The following is a 15168-nucleotide window of genomic DNA, read 5'->3' as shown; positions in this document are numbered from 1 at the left end:
GTGGGAAAATTCTCACGCTGAAGCGCTGAGTGCAGGAGAATTTTCCCACGCTGTCAGTGACGTGCATGAGGTGAGCTCATTCATGTCCAATGATCTCAGCTGACCTCATGCACGTCACTGACAGCGTGGGAGAATTCTCACGCTGAAGTGCTGAGTGCAGGAGAATTCTCCCACGCTGTCAGTGACATGCATGAGGTGCGCCGAGTTCATTGGACATGAACTCGTCTCATCTTTATGCCGTCACAGCCAGACACTGCAGAGCACAAGCATGCCTGCGCTTCTCAGTGTCTGCGGGATGACAGGCTGGATGGCAGCGTTCTGCTGCGGTCCAGCCTGTTATCTCGATGTAGCAGAGCTGAAGCTGTCGTGGGAACCATGGAAAGGTAAGGATGAGGTTGCTTTATTATTTTTATTTTATTGCAGGAGATCGTTGGCTTCAGCTGGAATGGGCGTGACGGTAAGTATGGTTTAATTTAGAACAATAAAGGAATGTGTCTTTATTTCAATTAAAGGACTTTATTCTGGGTGTTTGTGTTTTCTTTTAACTTTGACTATGGGGTTAGTAATGGGGGTGTCTTATAGACGCCTCTCCATTACTAACCTGGGCTTGATGTCAGCTGGCATTATAAGCTGACATCAACCCCAACCCTATTACCCCCTGCCACCGCACCAGGGCAGCGTGGAAGAGCGAGGCTAAGTGCCAGAATTGGCGCATCCTATGGATGCGCCATTTCTGAGGCGGCTGACGGCTGGTGTTTCTAGCCTGGGAGGGGGCCAATATTCATGGCTCCCTTTCTGGGCTATTAATATCAGCCCCCAGCTGTCTGCCTAGCCTTTGCTAGCTATTAAATTAGGGGGGACCCCACGTCATTTTTTTGGGGGGGTCCTCCATTTTAATAGCTAGTAAAGGCTAGGTATTCAGCTGGGGGCTGATATTAGTAGCCTGGGAAGCTCCGTGGGTATTACCCCCTTCCCAGGCTTCAAACATCTGCCCCAGCTGTCTGCTTAACCTCCGCTAGAGACTAAAATTATGGGGAACCCCACGCCAATTTTTTTTAATAATAAATCCTTTATTTTAATACTAAATGACAAGTACAGTAACCAACACTGTCACTGTACTTATTATATATGTGACTGACATGTTTCTATCTATCTAATCTATGTGTGAAGCTCTATTCTGTCTGTTATAAATTGTCGGGTACAGATGCTGAATTGCCGGCCGGCTTTTTTAAAGAGACGGTGCATGAAAACACTATTATTTTTTTTAATAAATCCTTTGCAGTAAATGACAAGTACAGTAAGCAACACTGTCACAGTACTTCATATATATGTGACTGACATGTTTCTATCTATCTAATCTATGTGTGAAGCTCTATTCTGTCTGTTATAAATTGTCGGGTACAGATGCTGAATTGCCGGCCGGCTTTTTTAAAGAGACAGTGCACGAAAACACTATTATATTTTTTAATAAATCCTTTACACTAAATGACAAGTACAGTAATCAACACTGTCACTGTACTTCATATATATGTGACTGACATGTTTCTATCTACCTAATCTATGTGTGATTCTCTATTCTTTCTATTCTAAATTGTCGGGTACAGATGCTGAATTGCCAGCCGGCTTTTTTAAAGAGACGGTGCATGAAAACACTATTATTTTTTTTGATAAATCCTTTACACTAAATGACAAGTACAGTAAGCAACACTGTCACTGTGCTTCTTATATTTGTGACTGACATGTTTCTATCTATCTAATCTATGTGTGAAGCTCTATTCATTCGGTTCTAAATTGTCGGGTACCGGTGTATGCCGCTGCTGAATTGCCGGCTTTTCATGTTTCACTGTGAGCACTGTTCCCATCGATTTGGGCAATCACTGTAATGCCACAACCACCATGGCTGTGGCATTACAGTGAGTGGCAGACAATCCCTGCATGATTGGTGCTCTAAATAGCGCCAGACATGCAGGACACGCTTTTGGTGCACGAACAGTTATCGAACATAACCTCGAACAGCCGAATTTTTTGCAAATCGTTCGGGTTCGTCGAACAACTCGAACACCACCCAAAACAGCTCGAATTTGAGATTGGCGAACAGTTCTAGTCGAACACCGCTCATCTCTACTCAGTATCTAAAGGGTTAAACAACCAGGATCAGTTTTAGCAATGACCCCGGCATTTTTTGGAGAAGGCCGGTTGTCAGTTAAAGCGGTTGTCCACGTTTCGTGAAAAAAAATGTTTTGCATTTACTTAAATGTAAGTATTTAGGGCTAAAATCATTATTTCAACTAGGTTTCTTTAAAACGTTTGGACTGTTTGCCTTCTATATTCTCTGTACTTCATTGTTTATTGCGGGCTGCAGAAAGAGTTATCTGGTAATCCATCAGTGAGCTCGTTCTGACAGTCTATTGGGACAGTATATTATTTTTTATCTGTCTTTTATGATCTCATGTCACATCAAAGTTGAATATGCAAAAAACAAAAAGCCTGTTACTGCCAAACGCTACAATTGTAATGAAACCCAAATGCAAAAATTTTTCAGCTTCAAATACACGTATTTATATGAAAAAAAAAATATCCCCAAAGGTGTACAAAAAATTTAAGCTGAGCTTCTGTAACATACCTGGCGGTGTCCTTGCATAGTGGTCCATCTCCCACTGTGCAAGAGCGCGCACTTGATTTCCAGTCCAGACTGTCACTTTGGCTTCTTTCCATGTTGTCTGCTCTGCTCTGTCTGCTTAGGGCGACGCCCGCTGAACTTCCTGTTTCTTGTAGCTGCTTCAGACACACCCCTAATGCGTCCTCAGCCTATTGCTGTCTGTCACCTGGTATTTAACCCAGCTCCTCCCTGGAATCCTCGCCTGAGCATTGTGTTCTGTCAGTTGGCTTCTTGTCACTGATATGCCAGGTCCTGTCTATGTTTCCTGCCTTGCGGTATCAGTTCCCGTGTCTGAACTGTGTCCTGTCTGAACTATCTTCTAGCCTGTTGTCTTCTGCCTATCCTGGAGGCTGTATTTCCAGGCCAGTGTGAACACACTCCTAGCCTGTTCTTTCCACCTTCTAGGGGCCGCATACCTAGACCTGTTCCTGTATCTTGCCTGTTCCTGTCTGAACACGCTCCTAGCCTGTTCGTTCCGCCTTCTAGGGGCCGCATACCTAGACACGCTCCTGTATCTTGCTGCTGTGTCTGTTCTTGTCTGAATACTCTCCTAGCCTGTTACCTGTTTTTCTCTATGTCCGTACCTTCCCTTTTCCTGCAGAATCTGATCCCGTACCTAACTCCTACTCGTTGTCCCTGTGCTCCCGTTTGTGAGTTTAGAGTCCACTCGCTACTTCATTGCAAGTATCTTGTGTGTACCTGGTTCTGCCTTTCCCTTCCAGTCTGTTCCATGTGAACAAAGCCCTGTCCCCTCTGCTCTGCCTTGTTCACCGCTCTGGCGGTTCTTGCCTGCTCTGCCTTGCTCACCGCTCCTGCGGTTTCCGCTCTGCTCTGTCTTGCTCCCCGCTCCTGTGGTTTCCGCTCTGCTCTGCCTTGCTCACCGCTCCTGTGGTTTCCGCTCTGCTCTGCCTAGCTCACCGCTCCTGCGGTTTCCGCTCTTCTCTGACCCTTTGCTCGCTGCGCCGGCAGTCTCGCTCTGCTCTGACCCTTTGCTCGCTGCTCCGGCAGTCTCGCTCTGCCCTGACCCTTTGCTCGCTGCTCCGGCAGTCTCGCTCTGCTCTGACCCTTTGCTCGCTGCTCCGGCAGTCTCGCTCTGCTCTGACCCTTTGCTCGCTGCTTCGGCAGTCTCGTCCTGCTCCTCTCTCGCTCACCGCTCCAGGCGGCGTTGTCCTGCTCTTCTCTCGCTCACCGCTCCAGGCGGTCTCGTCTTGTTCTGCTCTTGCTCTGGGCGGCCTCACTCTGCTGTGTTTGTCCACCGCATCTGCAGTTCTGTTCCTGAGTCCCAGTCTGTACTGGGTCCTATCCACTCGGTGCTCCAACCTGTCGTACCTGCCAGTACCTCCCTGCCTGCATACCAGTCGTGCTTACCAGCATCCGCCAGTCTGCATACCAGCCGTGTCTGCCTATACCCAGCAGTCTGTGTGCCAGCCTAACCTGCCTGTTCCTGTATTCCCCTGTGTGGGTCAGCAGCCGTGTCCGGGGTCTGTCCTGGAGTAGCACCTGGTCCCTCTGCTCGGTTCCTCCTTGTGGTCGTATGCCGTCGTGCGACCCTGGTCGGATCGGGTGGATACTTAGTTACGCCCCTCCAGGCATTCACTCTCCGGCACGGTCCAGTGGAATCACTACATATACACGCACACGCCACTCAGCCCGGGCGTGTGCATTACAGCTTCAAGGGTGATCGCACTGGGCACAGAATCACCCTGGCGTACTAGTACACCCATTTTCAGGAACACCTTCCCAAAAGGGATTGACCAGTACATCTAATGTCAGGAAGGGGCTAAACAAACTATGTTTGTAAGTAATTCGTTTATAAGCATGTACAAATTCCACATACAGTCATGGCCGAAAGTGTTGGCACCCTTGAAATAGTCTCATTTGGCTTTTCTCAATAAAAGTGAATTAATATTAGCCGAAAGCATCTAGCAAGCATGTGACTATTCGCTCGCATCGGCAATACCGGGGAATTAATACAGCATGCGCTCTGGACGCTGTCACGATTCAGATGTCTGCAGTCACATATAGGGACTGAAGACTTTGCTCTCAAACTCGGACAAGCCCTTTAATGCTTTAACCCAGATCAACTTGTTGGTTATTAAAGGGTATACATATTTAAAATATATGTATGATCATTGTGTATGTCAATGTAACATCTAAAAAGTACAAGTCCTGTTATGTGTTTTGACAATATCCCAAGTTTCCATTAAAAAAAAACATTCTAGCAGGACAGATATATCAGTTATGGTTAAACATGGCGGCTTATGGTGGAGTGATACCTATATTGTTATGTACCTTGGCTCCAGTCTTTCCTTTTGCACCTTGTCTTCCCTTTTCTCCCTACAAAAAAAAGAAAAATCAAAATGAGCCATGTACTTTGAGGCTTTGTTTAATAAATCATACTTAAAAGTTAGTATACTTTATTCATTTACTAATTATTTTATTAATTATATTAATACCCCATTCTGATATTGTCACAATATATTTTTAAACTAGAATGTTACATAAGGATTTAACCAAAATAAATGCTGGTCTTTCAGCCGAAGCTCATTAGTCCAGCCAAAAAAAACTAAAAGAAATTCGGATCAGTATGGCTTCCGTCCAGGATTTGGCTCAACGCTTGCAGGACTGCCTGAGGTTTTTTATGGTAAACAGCAAGATTTTTTTTTCCTTTAAAAATGCTTGTTTGTTATATTTTCATTTGAGACCAAGGTCTTCTGTGAATGAATCACAGCGCATTGGTTTTATTATGTCACTTTTGCGCAATGAACCACAAGGGTGGGCCTTTTCTCTCCAACCTAATGATCCATGCTTAAGGTCGGTAGTAGAATTTTTTTCTGCTATGGGTCTATTATATGACGATCCTGATCGAATCTCATCTTCTAAGGCAAAACTCAGGCGTTTGAATCAGAGGTCAGGTGATGTTGAAAATTATTGCACACACTTTAAAAGATGGGCTTCAGAAGTCAAATGGAATGATCCTGCTCTGAAATGTCTATTTCTTGCTGGTCTGAGTGAAAGGGTTAAGGACTTGCTAATTGCATTCCCCGCACCTGAGACTCTGCAGGATGCCATGCAATTAGCTGTTCGTGTAGATAGGAGGCTGAGATCTAGGCAGAATGAGATAAAGACTCCTGTAATGCCAGGTCCTAGTCCCCAGAAAATCTGCTTAGATGGCGGAGAACCGATGGAGGTTCCTAGTGCGCCTTGGACGCATCTCACAATGTATTTTATTACTGATCTGCCTGTGTCCGAGGGTTTTACTGTCATCTGGGTGGTCGTTGACCGTTTTAGTAAGATGTGTCATCTGGTTCCATTCATTAAGTTAATGTACCTGACATATCTCACGACAGAGCAATTCCTTTGTGGCTCTTGAATATGAGATGCTTAAAGGGGAATTTACACGGCAAGATAATAATGAACAAGCATTGTTAAAACACTCGTTTCACGATAATCTCTCCCTGTAAACAGGCTGCCGATTACCCGATTGTTCTGTGTAAACAGGACTCCCACTGCTGAGAACTATGGCAGCCTCTGTACACTGAGCGACCTAGTACAGATACATCGACAAATAACCAATTTTGCCGACAGACATTGGCTGTGCTGAACAGTCAGTAACTGCCTCTAGCAGCAGCGAGTGGAGCTCAGCATCACCGGCTACTGTTATCTCTTAAAAGCTGCTGTCAGTCTCTATCAATCCATTGTCCTCCTGAAACACAATAGAGGGGTGCAGATGGGTTGCTGTAACGGGTCTGGGAGGCGGAACCTCTGAGCTACTATACAAGGGGGCGGTCCTTGTAAGGGAGCGGGTGGCGACCAGGGTAGACGGGCAGGCAGTCACAGCAGGTGACTGGGACAGTCTCTGAATGAACGGACAGGAGGTCACGGCAAGTGACCGGGGCAGTCTCTGGATGAACGGGCAGGAGGTCACGGCAAGTGATCGGGGCAGTCTCTGGATGAACGGGCAGGAGGTCACGGCAAGTGACCGGGGCAGTCTCTGGATGAACGGGCAGGAGGTCACGGCAAGTGACCGGGGCAGTCTCTGGATGAACGGGCAGGAGGTCACGGCAAGTGACCGGGGCAGTCTCTGGGTAAAGGATTGGTACGACCTGTGGCGGCAGATGATAGACGTGAGCTCCCAGGTGAGCAGGCGAGAGTCTCTGGATAAACGGGTGGTCACAGCATGTGACGGCGGAGCCTCCAGGAAGACCAACAGACAGGTAGCAGATAAGCGCTCCCAGGTGAGCGGGCAGGAGTCTCTGGACAGGCGGGTGGTCACAGCACGTGACGGCAGAGCCTCCTGGTAGGCTAGCAGACAGGCAGCAGATGAGCGCTCCCAGGTGAGCGGGCAAGCTGGTCCTTAGACAGACTGACAGGAGTTGGAAGGCAGACCGTCGGACCTCAGGCAAGCAGGCAGGTAGAAGATGTGCGCTCCCAGGTGAGCGGGCAAGCTGGTCCTTAGACAGACTGACAGAAGTTGGAGGGCAGACCGTCGGACCTCAGGCTAGCAGGCAGGTAGCAGGATATCAGGCAGGAATTAGACAGCAGACTGGCAGGAATCTGGCAGGTATCTGGCAGGTAACTGGCAACGGGACCTGAGGGCTGAAGCAGAGTAGTGAACAGTGCTACAACATTGCTCGGGCACCTCCATTTTGGAGGAGGTGCCTTTTATATGGGAGGTCCTCCGGCAATTGGCCGGGGACTCCTTAGGACGGCGCGCGCGGTCCCTTTAAGAGAGGGGGAGCGCGCGCGCCCTAAGCACACTGCCGGGGAAGGAGCGCGTGCCGGAAGCAGCGGGGAGAGAAGCGCTGGAGGACGCCGCGCCAGGAGCGGGGAGATGAGAGGGACGGCGTCTCTGCCTAGAACGGGGCAGAGACGCCGATGCTACAGTTGCTATCGCATCTGGTGGTCTGTTGAAAACCCCCGTGCATGATGTTACGTACTTCTGTGAAGACTAGTCTGTGTCTGGTGTACATAGGAGAATGAGATTTGTACTACCGTATATACGTCAATAATGTGCTAGTATATAATATAAGCAATCTAATGATCACAAAAATAAAGTAGAAAAAAAAGTTTGAAAAAATATTAAGAAATATAAGAATTTGAATCTCGCTTCTTTTCTTCTAACAAAAATAAAGAGATTATAAAAATTAAACCTATGTGGTATCATCTTGTCTGCAAACACTGATCTATAAATATACAAAATTAATTAACCCAATTGGTAAATGCCGTCAAAAGAAAAAAAAATCAAAAATACCAGAATTGCAATTTTTTGGTCTCCACAACACCACAAATAATGAAATAAAACGCAATTAAAATATCAGCTCACCATTTAAAAAAGAAGCTCTCAAACAGCTACATCGACCAAAAAATGAAAAAGGTTATGGGTTTTGGAAGATGGCAACAGAAGCAAAATTTGTTGTTTTTTAGTTTTTTTTTTTAATTTCCTAATTTTTTTGCACCACATAAAAAAAACAAGAAAAAAGTTACATGTTTGATATTACTGTAATTGTAGCGACCTGGACCTGTAGTGAGCTGGAAATATTGCTGGGTCATTTTTAGCATAAAATAAAGTCCATAAAAACAAAACCCCAAAAATAATTGCTGAATTGCTTTTTTTCTGCAATTTTACTGCACTTGGAATTTTTTTTTCCCGTTTTCCAGTACACTGAATGGTAAAATGAATGATATCATGTAACACTACGAATCTTCCTGCACAAAACAAACCCTCAAATCTATGTGGATATAAAAAAAATAATTATGGCTCTGGGAAAGAAGCAGAAAACTGGAAAAATCACCATGTCAGGAAGGGGTTACACTTTCCAATTTTTATTCTTTATTCGTGTTATGTATTATAATTACTCTGCATTTTATAGGTATATCAGCCTGGAAAATAATTGATCTATAAAACAGGGAAACAGAGCCTAGTAATGAGGTGACTACATGAGAGTGTAAGCAGGGGCGCACTGGCAATGTTCTTGGACATGGAAGTGACATACCATCTGGGCTGCGCTCCATGATCCCGGGCCAATCTTTACTTTAGGAAGCTAGGTTGCCATCCAGAACAGCAGAGAGAGCCATCTGCGTATATTCCCACTCAATGCTCTTTTTGTGTGTTGTGTAAATGTTTTGCTCTAGTAAATCCAATGTATCTACATTTATTTGCCACTAATAACCAATAATGAAGATGGAGCAATTCTCAGTATCCGTAAAACTTATTTCATAAAAATCAATTAAATTGAACACAACATGAACAGAGAATAAAAAAAAGAAAAACAAAAACATAAAATATGTTATTTATTATTTTTAGGAATTCGATGCCCAGTATGGCTGTTAAATACACTAAGTTCCAATGTTGTCAGTAGGCTGCTTGTTAACCCAGCTAGACAAGATTACGTGTATCCAGCAAAGAACTGATCAAAACAAGGCAATAATAAGTAGAACAAGAGTACATAGATTGGAGAAGGTCCAATAGCTAATATAGAAATAGTACCCACATTCCCCCTCCGTGGTGCTGGTTCACATTATCACACATTTTTAATGTGATACATGCTGATACATGCTGCCCGAACTGTGCTATAATTTCAGACCAGAATGGTTTGACGCTGAAACACTTTGGAGTTTCAGAAAAAACATACAATTAAAGGTTGGCCGGGAACCATGCCACACAGGTGACTAGTCCAAGAGGCCAGTCCTTGATGGCTTCTCCCCGCCATGCGTGTAGATAGGGAAGACTTGTTACTATGTGTGAATGAGTAAGGGAGAAGCCGTTAGGGACCTACTATTTGGTCTAGTCACCCAAGTGGCTTGGTTCCCGGAAGGCTTTTAAATGTATGTATTCTCTAAAACGCTACATAGTTTCAGAGTAAAACCACTTGTCTGAGCAGTGGATACTGCAGACACCTTTTCAGTGCTGCCTGCTGCAGTGTAATCAACTCCCAGATGACTGATGAAGGTCTTACTGACAGAAGCATCTTTATTGAATCTGGAATTTCTATGAACAATAAAATAAAATAATTCAGTCTATGTGAAGAAGCGAGAGCCAAGTCTTTCTTACACTTAGAGTAAAACCATACCTGGCTGAAATAATAAAGCTGTTGTCTGATTCATGCTACCAGAGGTTCGGGCAGCATGTATTAGCTGTTAGGTTCCCTTTAATATTCCCATTGAATACTTTCTACCTTTTTGTGACTGCCAGTCTTGATCCAGAGTCTGCGTATTAGGCCACAGCCCCACTCTCAGTATTTGGTCAGTATTCGGTCAGTATTTTTTCTCAGGAGTGGGAGCCAAAAGCAGGTGAAGAACAATCAGAGAAAAGGAATAATAGAAATAAGTCACCAATTCTGCATTTATCACCCACTCCTGGTTTTGTCTCCCACTCCTGAGAAATAATACTGACCAAATACTGACAGTGGAGCCGTGGCCTTTGAATCAATTTGTCAGCAGCGGCAGAAAATGTACTCCAGTCATATATACTGTATGTGTATCTTTCTGCTAAAATTTCTGGTAGTTTTGCACTTTACAAAAAGTTGGCAGAGCAAAGGATATTTTATCCCATGGATCAGGATCAAGATGGTGGATTGATACTTAAATACAACAAAAGACGCAGATTTTTTACATAACTACAACGTGTTTCATGTCTAATTATCGAATGCATTAGGTGAATATTTTCCCTGGTTGGCACTTTGGCGGTCACTTAGTGCAGTGTTCCCCAACTCCAGTCCTCAAGATCCATCAACAGGTCATGTTTTCAGGATTTCCTTAGTATTGCCCAGGTGATAATTTCATCACCTGCACAGGCAATAATTCCATCACCTGAGCAATACACAGGAAATCCTGAAAACATGACCTGTTGGTGGATCTTGAGGACTGGAGTTGGGGAACCCTGACTTAGTGGGTACAACTGCACTGCAGTCACTAAATGAGGAAACGGATATAATAATATATGGTGTGCAGTATTTAAATATATATTCACAAAATAGGAAATATGAGAAAACTAATACCTGTATGCCATCATCTCCAATCTCTCCCTGTGAGCCCTGTATTAAAAGAGAGGAAGAAACATGATACACGATATGTAAAATCTCAAACTAATGAACCACTTACAACCAAGATTCATCCAAGACAATATGCATGACTGGTATTCTGAAAAGGTATTTACCTTAGGACCTTTGAGTCCCTGTGATCCTGGTTTTCCAGGGATCCCACCATCCCCTCTGGTGCCTCTAGCACCCTAAAGAGACAATAAAAAGTAATAATACAATGCAATTTATTAACAATAATTAATAAACCATAAAAAACTATTTAGAATGTTGTTATACTAATGTGTTATCATCCTGCGTGATCCTTATGTGTTCTTTAGGCATTTTTGTGCTTTTTTTGTATAAATACTATATTGAATTTGTATTTTCACTACAGTAGTTTGCACATATCCTAATTGGTCTGTATACAGATTTGTACACCATTTTATAGTTTAATAATTCTGAGAATGAGTGGAACATTGAATAAAACCATTTTGTACATTTACATATATAAATTGCTTCTACAATTCAACTACTTTGAAAATTTATAGTTTTCAAATCTAAAAGTAAAGATGATCAAAAAGATTTCCAGGATCCTGGTCCAGCGGCCACGTCAATAGTATGTGAATCCAGAGCAGAGCACTGGGAACATCCCCCTTCCTGCTGGCATTCACGGCACCTCTCATTGGGTCGGTGTGACGTCATGTGTGCATCGCACGGCTGCAATGACATCTTGCTGGTTCTGTAAGATGGACATATTGCCCGCGATTCCCCCTTGAAGAACACATGCTATTGTAATTTGTGATGTAAATTCTGCAATGCGATAATGGTGTTGATAATGTGTGTTGTTTGACAATAGGTAAAGTAAGAGTTATTGTTTGGGACTAGCCCAGAGTGGAAAGGGCCAAGCTGAAGAGAGAGAGACAGTTTCCTAACAGAAAGGCAAAAAGGGCTCAGAGTGAGTAACAAGAAGACCTGATGTGAGCAGTGCCGCATGATGTGAGTGTCCCTAACGAGAGAGGAGACAAAGACAGAGGATAGCGAGAGTCCAGCGGAGAGTAAGAGAGAAGTGACCAAAAGAACAGAATTGATCGAACGGAGATAGGTCCTGAGTCAGGACGCCTAGCAGTACGGCCTAGAGTTCATAATTAACAGAGGTAACGGGCCTAGATGGGACAGAACACAAGAGACAAAGAAAGTGTCCTGGGTGGAAGCTCCAGAGCATCAGAGACAGAAGAGATAAGTACCGGCCATACTGGCAATATAGTTACCTGCAGGGGAAAGAAGATGCGGAACCGTGGGTTGAGAATTGGACAAACTGGACTGTAGTACTGAGCTTGGTTGTGGCAAAGTAAAGAGGAACGGTAAAGGTAGAGAATAAGCAAGGGAAGAGGAAGGAATTAAAACTGTGTGTGGAAAATGCTCTGTATTGTAAAGGAAACATTCATCACGTTGTGTGCTCGTTATCTGCTGTATATAATTCCCCCCAAGCTATCATTGAGTAAAAAGTTTATTTTTGACTGGTGATCTCCCTCATTGAATTGGCAAACATCTGGTCCTGGCCTACCCACACCAGTGGTTGCATGCAGCCTGCAAGGGTAGAGCGCCCCCCGCAGTACAAGCCCACACACCCAGCCAGGTCCCCCACCTTCATGTAACGTGCCAGAGAACAAGAGACGAGTACCTCGCCCACGGCTACCACCCCGCACAACGTTACAGTTCTACTAATCAGAAGAAGTGCCGGTAGTAACAAGTTTGCAGGGCTATGGTCAGGTGACTACGACCCTGCAACTGTTTTTATTCATCTAATCTTTGTGGGTATCCAACAGCCAGCACCAACAACCAATCAACTAATATATGTTACAGCAGCAGCCAGATCTAAGCAATGTAGAGGGAGGAAGGCAGCGCATACAGTAATTGATTGTAGCAAACTTGTCATGCTGATCATTCTGACCTTTGAGACCCCCATGTATTGCAAAAAAGAATAGGACACAACATTGGTGTAGTGCTGTATCTCCTTCACTCTTCTTATACTGTACAGATAAGCCATGGTCACTTGCTGTTCATGGGATGGCAACATGCCTTTATTTAAGGAGTAATTGTCTATTTAATTTTTATTTCATAAATCAATAGTACACGTGAAAATAATCAACTTTGTAATATATCTATCAGAAAAAAAAGCTTTTTTTCTCTGTAAAAATTGATCAGTCATTCATTATCAAAGTTCTCAATTCTGAGTCAAAATCTGTATTTAGTGAAGACAGACTTTCCCATTACTGAGATAGGAGATGGCAGCTGCTACTGATACAATTCTATGCAGATAGGAGGGGAAGAAGGAAGGAGGAGAAAGGAGAAGCTCTGCTTCTAGCTCCTCTCTCCTTCTGTCTACATAGAATCTCATCAGTATAGTGGGCAAAATATATATATATATAGTATGTGCTGCTATGAAGGAACATTAAAGAAACATAAAGAAAACGCATACAGCCTCCAAACAACCTTTATATACATAGTACAATCACAATATTTATGTCCAACTTACCACAGGCCCTTCAATACCCGGTGGACCAGGTGGCCCTCTGTCTCCTTTGTCTCCCTATAATAATAAAAGCATTATTTTTTTTATATTTAGATTTTTTGAGAGTTTGAGGGAAAAAACAGCAATTAAATAAATTAATCATTCTGCAAATTAGGATGCAATGTATTAGCGGACACAAATTGAAAAATTCATGAAAATCAGCGTCCTGATTTTTTATTAGTTGGATGCAAACTAAGGCCATGTTCACAGAAGTCCATGACAAATCTGCATGTGTTACTGCATTCTATTGCAGATTTGGCGGCAGATTTCACCCTAGTCCACTGCAGGTCTATAGCTTGTTTAGTTACTGAAATGAGCCAGTCAGGCGGCCCCTTTGCCACAAATACCCAGGTAGCTGAAAATATTGAAATATTCATAAGATTCATTCCAAATTGCCCTGTATATGACCAGCTTTGTTGTTAGCAGTAGACATATAGCACACACCTTTTGTCCGAATATTCCAAAATCACCTTCTTTGCCACGTACTCCAGTAACTCCCTGAAAATTCACAATTCAGAGGATTAGGGCCAGAGACAGGGAACAAGAAAGTAACGGTACAGCATCAGGCATTTGTTAACTCACATCTTTCCCATCAGAGCCACGGAAGCCAGGGATGCCAGACAGTCCTGTTATGCCCTGCAAATGATAATTAGCTTTTTAATATTTCATTTGCTACTTCGCCACTTATTTTTGGTCATATATGGTACTTTTAATCTCAAGAATTTTATTTCACCATAAAATGTTCTTAAATGCCCTCCACCCATCAGCCTCTGGCTGTTTTCATGCCATAGCCCTACAGAGTGCAACTTTATTTGTTGGTTATATGTGGAGATGGCTCCTCTTAGTTTGCACCTATACACACCTGTTTTCTGTTTGGAAGTGACAGTCAGTCTTTTGTTACTTGTATGCATAGGCTCTCTGACTGAGTACTCCACCCATCAGCCTCTGAGGATCCTATCTACTTCAAGATTGCTACTCTTAGTTTGCACCTGTACACATTTGTTTTCTGTTTGGAAGTGATAGTCAATCTTTTGTTATAATTTGACACAGAACCCCAAAAATGGGCCAGAAAAAATGTTGGCACCTTTCCAAAGTTATGGGTAAACAACTTTGTTTCAAGCATGTGATGCTTATTCAAACTCACCTGTCGCAAGTAACAGGTGTGGGCAACAAGAAAATCACACCTGAAACCAGATAAAATGGGGAGAATTTGACTCAGTCTTTGCATTGTGTGTATGTTTGTGCCACACTATGCATGCAGAATAGAAAGAGAAGTGAATTGTCTGAGAATTTGAGAACTAAACTTGCTGAACATTATCAAGAATCTCGAGGTTACAAGTCCATCTGCAGAGATCTTGATGTTCCTTTATCCATGGTGCACAACATAATCAATAAGTTTACAACCCATGTCACTGTAGCTAATCTCCCTGGTCAGGGGCAGCAGAGAAAAATGTATGAAATTTTGCAATGCAGAATAGTCAGGATGGTGGATAAGCAGCCCCAATCAAGTTCCAAAAAAATTCAAGCAGTCCTGCAGGCTCAGGGTGCAGCGCAAACTATCCGTCGACATTTGAATGAAATGAAATGCTATAACAGGAGACCCAAGAGGACCCCACTGCTGACACACAGACATAAAAAGTTAGACTGCAGTTTGCCAAAATGTACGTGAATAAGCTAAAATCCTTCTTGGAAAGCGTATTGTGGACAGAGGAGACCAAGATAGAGCTTTTTGGTAAAGCACATCATTATACTGTTTATCGAAAATGGAATGAGGCTTACAAAGAAAAAAACACAGCATCTAAAATCAAATATGGTGGAGGTTCAAAGATGTTTTGGGGTTGTTTTGCTGCCTCTGATACTGGGTGCCTTGACTGTGTGCAAGGCATCATGAAATCTGAAGATTACCAAAGGATTTT

General features: G+C 43.5%; 1 protein-coding gene across 1 annotated transcript in view; it reads right to left on the bottom strand.

Annotated features, from left to right (window-relative positions):
- LOC141264384 (uncharacterized) overlaps positions 1 to 15168 on the bottom strand; it is a 101546-nt gene that overhangs the window by 22150 nt on the left and 64228 nt on the right. Inside the window, exons 17-22 of the mRNA XM_073676677.1 lie at positions 13835 to 13888; positions 13697 to 13750; positions 13217 to 13270; positions 10818 to 10889; positions 10660 to 10695; positions 4952 to 4996 (exon numbers count right to left, since the gene is read on the bottom strand). Of these exons, the coding sequence (XP_073532778.1) occupies positions 4952 to 4996; positions 10660 to 10695; positions 10818 to 10889; positions 13217 to 13270; positions 13697 to 13750; positions 13835 to 13888 (315 nt within the window). The remainder of the gene's footprint in view (positions 1 to 4951; positions 4997 to 10659; positions 10696 to 10817; positions 10890 to 13216; positions 13271 to 13696; positions 13751 to 13834; positions 13889 to 15168) is intronic.

The sequence above is a fragment of the Phyllobates terribilis genome, unplaced genomic scaffold (genome assembly GCF_046119375.1).
Source record: "Phyllobates terribilis strain yellow unplaced genomic scaffold, ASM4611937v1 Scaffold_4__5_contigs__length_816908805, whole genome shotgun sequence".
NCBI classification, from domain to species: Eukaryota; Metazoa; Chordata; class Amphibia; order Anura; family Dendrobatidae; genus Phyllobates; species Phyllobates terribilis.
The sequence above is the reverse complement of the archived record's forward strand: the minus strand, read 5'-3'. Positions and strand labels throughout refer to the sequence as shown.